Source organism: Podarcis filfolensis, assembly GCF_964270895.1.
Source record: "Podarcis filfolensis genome assembly, chromosome: 12".
Lineage (NCBI taxonomy): Eukaryota > Metazoa > Chordata > Lepidosauria > Squamata > Lacertidae > Podarcis > Podarcis filfolensis.
In genome coordinates this window covers 49171048-49184753 of record NC_139614.1, presented here as the reverse complement: position 1 = coordinate 49184753, position 13706 = coordinate 49171048, and the positions used below count along the sequence as shown (strand labels likewise).

Below are 13706 nucleotides of genomic sequence, written 5' to 3'. Positions count from 1 at the left end.
TAAGTGTGGGTGGTTTTTTTATAGCAAGGATCGAATGTAGTTGCTCTGTTCAGCTTGAAAGCTCAGACACTTTCGGGAGCATATATTTATCCGAGAGAAGCTTAGCTACCTAGCCTGCCTCTGCAGCCTAACCGTAATATATATGCACAGATCTGTATGCGAAAGCACAGGGTTGATGGCTCTAATTCAACAAAGTGCTTGCATTATGGGCTGCTTTAAACAGATTATTAAAATGCATGTCACTCATGACTCAGCAAAGCATGCTTTCCGCTTCCACTGCCTTTGATGCTCTAGCAAAAGATGGAGCGCATGCAGGATAAATGTGTATTTAATGAGTCTGCCTTATATTTCAAGAGATACAAGGGGAAATCTGGGGCCCTGGGCTGGGTGGCGTGTCATGTAAAACAAACTGAAGAGCTGTAGCAAGTCAGACTGAACCTGCAACCTGTTGAACCTTCTTAAACCAACATTTATTTATTTTTAATGTACACAAATGGTTTGGGGGGGGCATTTTACTGGCCCCAACCAAATTCTGGTGCTTCTTAGGGGTAGTAAAATATCTCAAAACAAATCAATGTGTGCTTAGGTCTTGCATTCCTGGATCAGTATTTGTTTCAAGAACTCCATGGCATATTTTTTGTTGTTGTCCTAAATTCGTAACATAGCCTGGGACGAAAATGCGCTCCAATGACAAACACCAGTGGACTTATCGGTCTCAGTCTCAGTCTGGATTAAAACTCTGTTTTGTGCTTATTTCTGCTGCCTGGATCAGGTTTCATTGAATGACTTATTTATACCCAATCTGATTTCTTGAGATGCTTTATTTCCTGGGTTTTGAGATATTTTATGTCCTGGGTTTTGTTGTGGTTTACAGAAAGAAATTGTAAGTGGTATAACTGACATTTTTGGGGACATTTTTGGCTACCACTCAGGTGAGTGTCCTGAAAGGGCCACGTGGTAATTGTAAATTCTTCCCAAAAGTGCACCTGGAAAATGTTGCACTATTACTCTTATTCTACACCAGGCATCCCCAGACTCGACCCTCCAGGTGTTTTGGGACTACAACTCCCATCATCCCTAGCTAACAGGACCAGTGGTCAGGGATGATGGGAATTGTAGTCCCAAAACATCTGGAGGGCCATGTTTGGGGATGCCTTTTCCACACCAATGTTTTTACTGTTTAGCAGAATAAATTATGCTAATCATAGAGAGCAGCAAGGAGCTATGTTTTAGCTTCAGCCTGTCTGGCTAATGGAAATCTTTTTCAAGTCAAATGTACCCCCCTTTCTGCAAATGCTGCTGTCTAAAGTGGTTTACAACAGATATAAACAGAGTAGCTGTTGCCGCTCTTGATTCAGAAGCTCCTCTGAGTTCTCAAATATTACTAGACATTGCCTGCACACTTTCTGGCTGGTATTCACAATCATAAGGACTAGAAACCCACTTTTTAAAAAGAAATTGGGATTTTAGAAAGCTGAACTAGTCCCCCCAAGACCATGCCCATATTGTACACTTCCACCTGTGCCCAGATTTGGTATTGATTATTCCCCTGCCCTCCTTGGAGACCGCTTCTGAAGTTTTTCAGAGTTTGAATTTTGTTTGGGGATAAGTATTTGGAGCTGTGGGTTAAACCACAGAGCCTAGGACTTGCTGAACAGAAGGTTGGCGGTTTGAATCCCCGTGACGGGGTGAGCTCCCATTGCTCGGTCCCTGCTCCTGCCAACCTAGCAGTTCGAAAGCACATCAAAGTGCAAGTAGATAAATAGGTACCGCTCCGGTGGGAAGGTAAACGGCGTTTCCGTGCGCTGCTCTGGTTCACCAGAAGCGGCTTAGTCATGCAGGCCACATGACCCGGAAGCTGACCCGGAGGCTTCCTCAGCCAATAAAGCGAGATGAGCACTGCAACCGCAGAGTCAGCCATGACTGGACCTAATGGTCAGGGGTCCCTTTACTTTTACTTTAAGTGTTTGAAACTAAAGCTTGGCATCTGTGTTATTCTAGACAATCCACTCTGGAATAGTAGTCAGTTTGGCTTTGGAGAGAAGAGATTCCACGCAGCCGCCAATTTCTGGAGCATATGTTTGCCAAAAGGTGCTCTATCTCAGAAAGTGTTGCTCCCTTAATGCCAGAGGTTGGCTGAAAGCTGATGGCTGACGTGCATTTAGGGCAGGCAGATGCAACAGAGGACAGGGTCCCTCCGCCTTTCGTGGCTGTGCTGAAGCGTGGAGCAGCTACAAAATTGCATAACGGAAAGTTAAAACCCTGCTTCTGCCATCAACCCACTATCCCAGAATTTCAGCTCCCCATACCCTCCATTTCTCTTAACACGGGGATAATATCTTGCAAGGTTCTCCTGGACACCGCAGCATGCACAGGCACTTATTGTAGCAGTGCCGTTGTGCAAGAGGGGGAATTTCAGAGATTGCAGCATTTTTCTCTTTGTATGCCAGGCCTTGCAATGGGCGTGGCTTGGTAAGAGGGTGTGTGGCCAGGGGAGGGGCCTAGTGGGAGTCCCAAGGGCTGGACAGAGAGGCCTGGAAGGTCACCTTTATCCCCTGGGCTTAAGGTTCTCCTACCCTGTATTTAGAGCAGGCGCCAGCAAACTTTTTCAGCAGGGGGCCGGTCCACTGTCCCTCAGACCTTGTGGGGGGCCGGAGTATATTTTTTTGGGGGGGAAATGAATGAATTCCTATGCCCCACAAATAACCCAGAGATGCATTTTAAATAAAAGGACACGTTCTGCTCATGTAAAAACATCAGGCAGATCCCACAAATAACCCAGAGATGCATTTTAAATAAAAGGACACATTCTACTCATGTAAAAACACGCTGATTCCTGGACCATCCGTGGGCCGGATTTAGAAGGTGATTGGGCTGGATCCGGCCCCTGGGCCTGAGTTTGCCTACCCATGATTTAGAGGCACAGAAGCCCCAGGCTCTGTGCGCAGCAGGGTTCAGACATGCTATTTGCAGAGATGGATCCTGGTTGGGACAGTGTCCTGCATAACCCCAGCCAGAAAGTATTTCCTAATGGTGGCCCATATTTTGGAATGAGCCACTCTACACCATCCTTCCCCAGCCTGGTGCCCTCCAGTTGTTTTGTCCTGCAACTCCCAACCATCGTGAACAGCAGTGATGTCTCTCAACTTTTAAGACTTCTTATTTTTCCCCATTCCTGTTTATACCTGTGGGGAAAGTCAGAACCTGGCTCTGGGAGATTTTCCTTTGCTGCTCATTCCGTAAGGAGCTGCCTTCAAAGACCCTTAGCTTACTTGGGAGGAGGTACCGCTGGGTGGCGGATCAAGGCCCTTTTATAGTGTTTATGTTCATCAGGTAATAACAGCAGAAAATGAGGCTTGCCATCTGCTATTCTCTGCAGTCATTCATCGGGAGGAACAGGTCCCAGTAGTGGAAAATGTTTTTGAATCAGTCTTTGGATGACTAGCCCCTCGAGTCCAATTACTAGTTTCATAAGTTTTCATGCGGGAGTAACCGGGGTAGTTAGCAACCGAGATGATTTTTTTTATTTTGGTGGTGGCAGTGGCAGTAGATGTGGAGAAACTGTCCCTTTTCCCCCATAACAGAAATGGAGATCCTGCTTAAAGGTTTACGCTACTTGGATGTAGGGCATGCTACAAGTTGATGTCAGACATCGGTCCCCTGTAGCCTCATTGTAGTCACGGACTTGAGGAGAAGATTGAAGACATGTCCAGCAGGATGGCATTTCCTTTGATGATCTGCCTCTGGTAATGAATCTGAGTGCTGGACATCCTGGGATATGTCACCAATTATTGGGATGTATCACTGCGTGGTTCCCTTGTTCCTCCATCTATACTTTGTTGTTGTTGTTGTTGTTTAGTCGTTTAGTCGTGTCTGACTCTTCGTGACCCCATGGACCAGAGCACGCCAGGCCCTCCTGTCTTCCACTGCCTCCCAAAGTTTGGTCAAACTCATGCTGGTAGCTTCGAGAACACTGTCCAACCATCTCGTCCTCTGTCATCCCCTTCTCCTTGTGCCCTCCATCTTTCCCAACATCAGGGTCTTTTCCAGGAGTCTTCTCTTCTTATGAGGTGGCCAAAGTATTGGAGCCTCAGCTTCACGATCTGTCCTTCCAGTGAGCACTCAGGGCTGATTTCCTCCAGAATGGATAGGTTTGATCTTCTTGCAGCCCATGGGACTCTCAAGAGTCTCCTCCAGCACCATAATTCAAAAGCATCAGTTCTTCGGCCATCAGCCTTCTTTATGGTCCTTGAGCTATTTGAAGGTCTCCTCCCTCTCTGCTTCTCCTGTGATGGTCCTTATGCCTTGAACTCCCCCCAAGAATAGCTACATCAGGTGTTGCCAACCTGCTGCCCTCCAGATGTTTTGGATTACAGCTCCCACCAGTCCTATCCAGGATGGCTTTGCAAGCTGGGGCTGGTGGCAGAGGTGGCCCAAATCTGAAGCACCCCTAGTTGTTGGTGGCTGAGCTACACGATGCCACCTCTCTGTCCCTCCCCCTCTTCCACGAAATCTTAGATTTCACTCCCTTAGTCCTCATCCCCAGCTAGAACAAACCCTAGGTGTTTAAATATTAAGCAGCATTTTCTTGCCTCGATCTCTCATTGTCTTGCTTCCCTCCCTTTCTAAAGATAGATTGTAACCTCCTTGGGGCAGGGAGCTGTCACTTTTGCTTATAATACCCTGTAGAGCCCCGTGTACTCTGATGAGACGATTGTTTGGTTCCCAGCATTTGTGTAAGCAAAACTTGTTCAGCAAGCTTCCCTTCGCGTGGTCTTTGCAAACAGCTTGCAACATCTCTTTTCCCAGGCATTTCCAACTCTCATCTTTAACGGAGCCTCTCTTTTTTTTAATGCTGAGTTTGCACCATTGCACCTGTGCTCCCATTCAACGTGGGGCCTTTTAAAATTTATTTTAAGAGAGGCTTAGCTTGGCTACTTCACAATCCCATCTCTGTGGGGCCCCCTCTTTCCCCATTTCACGTGTACGTCTCCCTCTCAGTATTTTTTAATCTGATTATGTATTTGTGCGTACCATCCCCACCCATACACTGTTATTTTAAACTCTGGGGAGCAGGAGGGGGGAATCAGAATTACATTTCTAGCAGCAGGGAGAGTGTACGATTGATTATTTAGCAGTTATTGCATTTTAATATTTCTGTTTCCTCCAGGAGATTGAGGGCAGCATACGCAATCCCTCCCACACGATATCATAACAACAACCCTGCGAGGTTGATTAGGCTGAGAGGCCGCAATTGGCTCAGTGGCCAAAAATGGGACTTGAACCTGGATTTCTCCAATCCCAGATCGCTATTCTGTCCCCTAGACTGTGCCAGCTCTTGCTGAGGTCCTATAGAGGGCACCCAGGAAGGACAAAGGTTGGGAAATTGCTGCAGCCCAGTGGCAAAAGATATTTGCATGCAGAAGGTCTCGGGCTCAACTGCTGCTGCTGGCCAGGCAGGGATGGGAAATTCTGCAGTGTGAACCCCTGGAGAACTGCTGCCAGTCTGTGTCAGTGATACCAGCAGAAACTCGAGGGCACTGGGTTGACGCCAGCTGTATTAGCTTGCTGTGTTTCTGACCGATTTGTGGCCCTGGCACCACTGCATTCCAGCAGGTGTCCCACTAGGGGCAGTTTCTCCATCTTCCATGTCTCTCCATCAGGTGCTCCTCAGTCATTTGATTGCTTCTGATGCAGACAAACCCTGCAGAGTCACTTACACTGGAATAAAGAGGAGCAGGTTTGACTGAATGGGTTTGTCTTACTCTGGGGAGGTGAACCACAGCTTCGTGGCAGAGCACCTTCTCTGCGTGCAGAAGGACGCAGGTTCAGTTTCCAGCACCTCCAGCTACAACAGACCGCTAGGTAGCAAGAAATGGGAAAGACCCTTCTCTGCCCCAGACCCTGCAGAGCTGCTGCCAGTCAAAACAAGCAACACCAGCCTAGATGGAGTGTGTCAGCCTCCCAGTCCATGGGCTGGAAAACTAGAAAGCATGGTACTTGGAACAAGCCAGCGTTTGCCCGGAATAAATAGCAGAGGTGGCTCCATCTCTCAGGAGTTCTTATGACCTTCGTTAAGAAGAAGAGCATGTATTTAACGACTGATCTGTTTTGCACAGCCATTGTATCACTCGCACACTCAGAGAGCATTGGTTTTTGTTTGCGGAAGGGTGCTCTCTTGCCAGTGGAAGTTTGGTTTATTTTTATTTTTTTTAATAACTTTTTATTCACAATTAAAACAAAACATATTATCCAGAAATATATCATCCTTATTTCCCCCCCATTTTTCCTCCCTCCCCCTCCCTCCCCCATAGAACCCACCCGCCCCCACCCCCAACTTCCCTCAGTTCCAGTCTTTGATTTCTCTAAAAATGCTGTTTTTTGCATGTTACACAGTTGTATAGATCCTCAAACTATTTAGCTGATTATTATCAATAAAAAGTTTGTGAATGTTTATTCAAAACCAGCCAAGGAGTCCAGTTCGCTTTGTTGCGCCTTCAAATACTTTGTAAAGGGTTCCCATTCATCTTTAAAGTCACAGTTATCCTTGTCCCGTAGCTTGTATGTCAGTTTTGCCAGTTCTGCATAGTCCATCAATTTTTCTTGCCATGATTCTTTAGTTGGGGTTTCTTCAGTCTTCCATCCTTGTGCTAGTAAAACTCTCATGGCCGTTGTCACATACATGAAGATGTTTTTCAGGTTTTTTGGCAGATCTTTCCCTACAATCCCTAATAAAAAATGCTTCAGGTTTTTAAACAAATGTTAAATGGAACATTTTCTTCAATTCGTTGCATATCATTTCCCAATTTTTTTTAATTACCTTACAATCCCACCACGTATGATAAAATGTCCCCTCCTTTTCCTTACACTTCCAACATATATTTGAACTAGTTTTGTACATTTTCCCTAACTGCACTGGTGTTGTGTACCATCTGTACATCATCTTCATGTAATTCTCCTTCAATAGGGAACATTCTGTAAATTTTAAGTCAGTTTGGTTTATGAACTTGCGGTGAATTTGCTCACTTAAGATTTCTTACAGACCCTTCCTTAATGTGCAATCACACTTTACATGGGAATGATGAACAGGAACAAACCAGGAAAGGGTTGTGATGTTGCTTGTAGTGCGAAGTGCAAGGGCTGGGTTTTTTGTTTTTAAATACTCATTCAAAGTACTTTCCTTAACTTGTGCTTTTACATTATTCAGTATGTTTATCATGTGCACTATTTTAACCAACTGTGTGTTCATGGCATGGTCTGAACTCCCTCCTTGGAACAAATACGTTGAGTAAGTATTTTGCTGATTTTTTCTCTCTCTCTCTATCCCTCTTTTTGAAACCTCCCATTTGCCATTTGACTGCTTCGTATCAGAACCGCTCTGCATGTTCATTTGCGGGATCACGGGCATTTCTTGGCATGCATGCGCGCTCTTGAAACAGATCCACTGAGAGAAGGTGTGTTTGCCTTGCTCTAAATCACAAACCAGAACATTTAAAGAGCATTATTTGCAAGGCAGATGCCCCAATGTGTGACTGGCTGGTGTTTTCTCACAAAAAATGTGATCTCTCTCACTCATGTAGTAAGCGGAAAAGAACCAAAGGAGCTGTGTAGCATAATTGTGCAGCCTCCGATTCTGGAATTATTTTTTCTAGTTGGACCTGAATTCAGGAAAATCAGATATGGGGGCAGAGTCAAAGAATTGGAGCCATCAGTGGAATAAAGTGTGTGTCTGTGGTAGTTGTGGTTGATACAGATCAAACATACTGTGCAGTTTGAAGGGACTTGGTGCCTAAAAACTGATTCCTTTTTAAATGAAGCATCGTCCAGACACATTAGATTGTTCAAAAGTTTACCTGTAGAACTTTCTTCAGAACAGAAGATGTATCAAATGATACATCCAAACAGTTCCATGAGACATATGGCAGAAAAGGCGTAGGCTCGGCATCTTACAAAATATGAAATAATTCCAACAGACCCAGAAACAGAGGTCTGTCTCTCTCTCACCCTCACTCTCACAGAGCCTAGGAACGAAGAACTCCAGCCACCACCCTTCGGAAGATGGCGAATTTGCCATTCAATACCTTCTTGTGTGATCTAAGGTTAAAGCTCAGAGCTATCTGAGAACAATAACAGTTAATTATCAAAACAAAAAAATTTTTTCCTTCCAGTAGCACCTTAAAGACCAACTAAGTTAGTTCTTGGTATGAGCTTTCGTGTGCATGCACACTTCTTACCAAGAACTAACTTAGTTGGTCTTTAAGGTGCTACTGGAAGGAAAAAAGTTTTTTGTTTTGACTATGGCAGACCAACACGGCTACCTATCTGTAACTGGAGTTAATTATCAGCCCATCATGGCAGCTCAGAGAGCTCCTTTTTGCTCTTAATTTACCTTCAGTGGAATCTTCAAGTTAAACCCTTTCACCAATGCATACAGGTATTCCCATTTCGGTGTGAATTAAACCAGTTATACTTAACAGATACCAGCTTTGGCCTTCCATGAGCAGTTTTTCCACGTGCATTTGATTTAGTTTGCCCCACAGAACGTAACAGGAGCTGTAAAGAACCAGCCCTCCTCCTCAGCATGTGACCCTGCCATAGCTCACTAGAGGAAGGACCACATGGGGGCAGGAGCCTTTAGATCAGACATAGGCAAACTCTGGCCCTCCAGATGTTTGGGACTACAATTCCCATCATCCCTAGCTAACAGGACCATCTGGAGGGCCGGAGTTTGCCTATGCCTGCTCTAGATCATTTCCCAAACTTGGGGTCTCCAGCTGCTTTTTGGACTACAGTTCCCATCATCCCTGACCACTGGTCTTGCTAGCACAGGATGTTGGGAGTTGTAGTCCAAAAACAGCCGGAGATCCTGTTCTCACAGTGACCAACCAACAACATCTGGAGGGCCACGCATTCCCCAGAGAGTAATGGCACTTGGAGAATTGGCTTTTGATTATATAAATGTTTCTGAAGCTTAGCTGGACACCTCATTTAGGAACACTAGCTGAGTTTCCATCGGCCTGGGAGGGAGCGGGGGCGGGGGAAGATATAATCCCTGCTTCCCTCCCAAGCCTGCTATTTAAAACAAAATAAAATTAAGCAGAGCAAGTTTGCATCCCTGCAAGTTCTTCCTTATGAAAATAGATACCAGATGCAAAAGCTTAAACTAAGTGCAGTGCATTAAACAATTAGTGTGGCTCATTGAGCCAACCAGAACCCACTTTTTATTTTTGACTGACGGATGATAAACACGGCCATCTGCTCCTGGTGGCTGGCGCTGGAGGAGAGGATGACAAAGATGCCCTTCTTTGAGTCAGGTTCGTGGGGAACACGCAGGCCGCAACTTCCAGAAACGGTGAAAATGCTGTGATATTCTTTCCCTCCTTCCAAATGTTAAAACCAGGAGCAGGGGATTTTTAAAATTTTATTGTATTTTTGGCAGCTCAAGGGCCACATCCCCCCGTGAGCAACCTTCCTTGGACTGCATGACAAGGAATATTCCCTTACAGGAAAAAGCACTCCAGAACAGTGTTGGAGTAGCGGCAGTGAGAGATTTCAGCATGTGGAGAACCCCAAAGGCTGGAGAGAGAGGGTGTGTGTGTGTGTGTGTGGAGGGTTACCTGCAGCCCTTGGCTCTGAGGTTCCCCACCCTTCTGCTAGACCAGGGATTCCCAAACCTGGGTCACCATCCATTTTTTGGACTACAACTCCCATCATCCCTAGCCAGCAGGAGCAGTGGTCAGGGATGATGGGAGTTGTAGTCCAAAAACAGCTGGAGACCCCCAGTTTGGGAATCCCTGTGCTAAACCTATCAACAGCAGCATGTTTTCTTACCTCAGGGTGTGTGGCTTGTAAAAACTTTGCTTTTATTTATGAAGAATAGTTTGTGACATTTTTATTAGTTAGTGGTAGTGGTAACAGAACTAATAGTAGGGTTTGTCTTATGTTTGTATGTTTCCCACACATGGAAGTTCTGTTTAGGTGTCAGGACTGGTAGCCCATAATAGGCCTCCATGATTTTTGTCATAACCATTTTCTCCTGTTTAAAAACATTTAGGCTTGTTGCCATCACTGTATCTCAGTGCAGAATAGCAAATTCTGCACAGGAACACACTGTTTTACATCTTGTCTGGCTCTCATTTTGGGGTTCACAGAGGAATTTTGCCCCAGGTCAAATTGTTTTCACCTCCTGTGGGGTGTGTAGTCTGCTTCAGGAATTTGATATCTCTGAATTCCAGTGGGAACTTACCTGACCTGAACCTCCTGGACTAATGTGCAGATCAGCTTTTCGACTTTTAAAAAGTTTTAAAATGCATAATTTAGGACAAAATCCATTTAGAAATATGTACGTTGAGATAAAATACATATTTAAAAAGGCTGTGATGAAATGCCCATTTAAGTATTATTGAGATAAAAAAAATCCATGCAGATTAATAATAATTATTATAGTAGTTTAATGAGTAAATGAGGTGGAACAGACTTAGGATCCAACACGTGCAAAATGGGCGTTCACTTAGGAATGGATTGAGACCTTCTGTCTCTGTGTGTGGCTTGACTTGCATGCATGAATTGTGGCGAGCTTCTCTGGAGATAAAACAACATGGAAAATCCCATGCAAATAGCCACTTAAAGCACAATGCAAAATTTAAGCTAGAGAAATGAAGAGAGCCAGCTGCCTTCACGTGGCTCTGTCAGCAGCAGATTTTTAAAAAGGCTTACTGTGGATGCTACAGTTCTTTGCAATCTTCACTGCGTCCCACAAAATCTTACTCCTTTATCATTTCCATTACAGCAAAGTACACAAAACCCAGGGCCTCTTAAGCAACTGGCAAATTATGCACAGGTGCATATTTGGCACATGCTTGGCATCTCCTGTATCCAAATAAGTAGGGTAGTATGCATGTTGCTAGGGATGCGGGTGGTGCTGTGGGTTAAACCACAGAGCCTAGGACTTGCCGATCAGAAGGTCAGCGGCTTGAATCCCCGCGATGGGGTGAGCTCCCATTGCTCGGTCCCAGCTCCTGCCAACCTAGCAGTTCGAAAGCACGTCAAAGTGCAAGTAGATAAATAGGTACCGCTCTGGCGGGAAGGTAAATGGCGTTTCCGTGCGCTGCTCTGATTTGCCAGAAGCGGCTTAGCCATGCTGGCCACATCACCTGGAAGCTGTACGCCGGCTCCCTTGGCCAATAAAGCGAGATGAGCCCCACAATCCCAGAGTCGGTCACGACTGGACCTAATGGACAGGAGTCCCTTTACCTTTACTATGCATGTTGCTAGTTCTTGTGCCTCAGGCCCTATCAAACATGCTGGATAATCATGTGCACAAGCAAGGATTTCTCAAACATACCTGAATGGGAACAAGTCTCCTGTGATGAGATAAAGGCCCTTATTTCCGGCAAGAAATCAAATAAAGCTCCTGGAGAGGATATGAGTCCACCTTAGAATGGTGGGTTCCTATCCTGGCTGGCTTATTCACCACCATAAACAATACAGGCCAAATGCCCTCTGGGTGGAAAATGGGTATTTCACCGATTTATAAGAAAGGGGGTAGGAAGGATCCACAAAACTATCACCCAGTTAGCTTGTTAGACATCTCCTCCAAGCTACAGTATATGCATGGTAAAGGTAAAGGGACCCCTTACCATTAGGTCCAGTCGTGACCGACTCTGGGGTTGCGGCGCTCTATCCCGACTTCCATTTCACAATATCAGGGCCGGTTACAACGATGAACACGTAAATATAAGATACAAAATGTGAAATGATCCAGTAGCACCTAAGGTAAAGGGACCCCTGACCAATAGGTCCAGTTGTGAACAACTGGGATTGCAGTGCTCATCTCGCTTTACTGGCCCAGGGAGCCGGCGTACAACTTCCGGGTCATGTGGCCAGAGATGAGCACTGCAGTCCCAGAGTTGTTCACAAATGGACCTATTGGTCAGGGGTCCCTTTACCTTTTACCTTAGGTGCTACTGGATCATTTCACATTTTGTATCTTATATTTACGTGTTCATCATTGTAACCGGCCCTGATATTGTGAAAAGGAAGTCGGGATAGAGCGCCGCAACCCCAGAGTCGGTCACGACTGGTCATGGCAACATGCATAGTAAAGGTAAAGGGACCCCTGACCATTAGGTCCAGTCGTGGCCAACTCTGGGGTTGCGGCACTCATCTCGCTTTATTGGCTGAGGGAGCCGGCGTACAGCTTCCGGGTCGTGTGGCCAGCATGACTAAGCCGCTTCTGGCAAACCAGAGCAGCGCACGGAAATGCCGTTTACCTTCCCGCCGGAGCAGAACCTATTTATCTACTTGCACTTTTTGTGCTTTCGAACTGCTAGGTTGGCAGGAGCAGGGACCGAGCAAAGACCCTGTCACAGGGATTCGAACCGCCAACTTTCTGATCCGCAAGTCCTAGGCTCTGCGGTTTAACCCACAGCACCACCCGTGTCCCTGCATGGTATCTCCTTCAAAAAATGACCAGACCGTTGCAAAAATAACATTATTCATGAAGAAGAAGTGGAATTCAGAGGAGGACACAGTGCCATTGATCACTGTTTCACTCTGAACCATATTATAAGGAAATATACTAAGAACAATCTTTATGTAGCCTTTATTGATCTTTCTGCTGCATTTGACTCTATTAATCGAAACGGACTGTGGGAGAAATTTCAAATTGCTAACATCGACTGCAGACTTCTGCTGTTGACCCAAGAACCATACAGAAATGAGGGTCAGAGTAGGTTTAAATGGTGGTATGACTGATGCTTTTAAAATGTCACAAGGAGTGAAGCAAGGTTGCTTTCTGACTCCCATTCTTTTAAACTTTTATATTAATGATTTGGTGCCATGTAAACAATGCCAATGCAAACTTTTACTCTATCCAGTAATTAGGAACAGGAAGATCTCAATATTTCATGTATCCAGATTATTTAGTGTTCCTCTTTCTTGATTATGTCTCAAAAATTTCTTGGAGGTGTTCAGTGCATACTTTCTATAAATTATTCTTAAGACCAATGTTATGATTTTTGGCACAGGCCTGTGTATAAATGGTGCTTAGATCAGAAAACTACAGTCGGTAGAGCATGAGAACCATTTCGCTCGTTTAGATACCTGGGCATATTCTTTAATTAAGCCCTGTCTTGGAAGTGTCATATAGGAGCAGTGAAAGTCAAAGCACAAAAAAACATAGGGGGATTGATAAAGTTCTATTACAATAAAGAAGGGCAGCTGATTAAACCTGCCTTAAAGATATTTGGTAGCAAAGTGCTTACTCATAGGCTCTGTGGTTTGAGCTCCATTAAAGGTTTGGAAACCGTGCAGAATAAGTTCTTTTGGAAGCTAAACTCTCTACCTTCAGGAACATCAACAGCTCTTCTTTGTACAGAATCTGTTGTTGTTGTTTAGTCGTTTAGTCATGTCCGACTCTTCGTGACCCCATGGACCAGAGCATTCCAGGCACTCATGTCTGTACAGAATCTGGGTAGCCACATTAAGGCAGGAGCAGACTGCACTCAGTTAAAGTATATTTTAAAAGTTGCTACAATGCCTGTTAAGCATTTCCCTGCACTGTGTTATACAGAATTGGGTGATAACCAACTCTGGAAATCAGCTTATCAAGAGGTTTAACACTATTAATATTTTCCGGAACTCTGCTTTGACATTGAATAAATGTCAACTAAGGGATTGGCTCTTAGTTGCAACTAATTTGAAAC

General features: G+C 45.0%; 1 protein-coding gene across 6 annotated transcripts in view; it reads left to right on the top strand.

The window, feature by feature from the left end:
• Positions 1-13706, top strand: part of LOC310745917 (sodium channel protein type 5 subunit alpha-like) — a 302295-nt gene that overhangs the window by 93796 nt on the left and 194793 nt on the right. For all 6 annotated transcript variants that reach the window (XM_083579149.1, XM_083579152.1, XM_083579153.1 and 3 more), the window contains one exon: positions 7201-7288. In XM_083579149.1, the coding sequence (XP_083435275.1) occupies positions 7201-7288 (88 nt within the window). The remainder of the gene's footprint in view (positions 1-7200; positions 7289-13706) is intronic.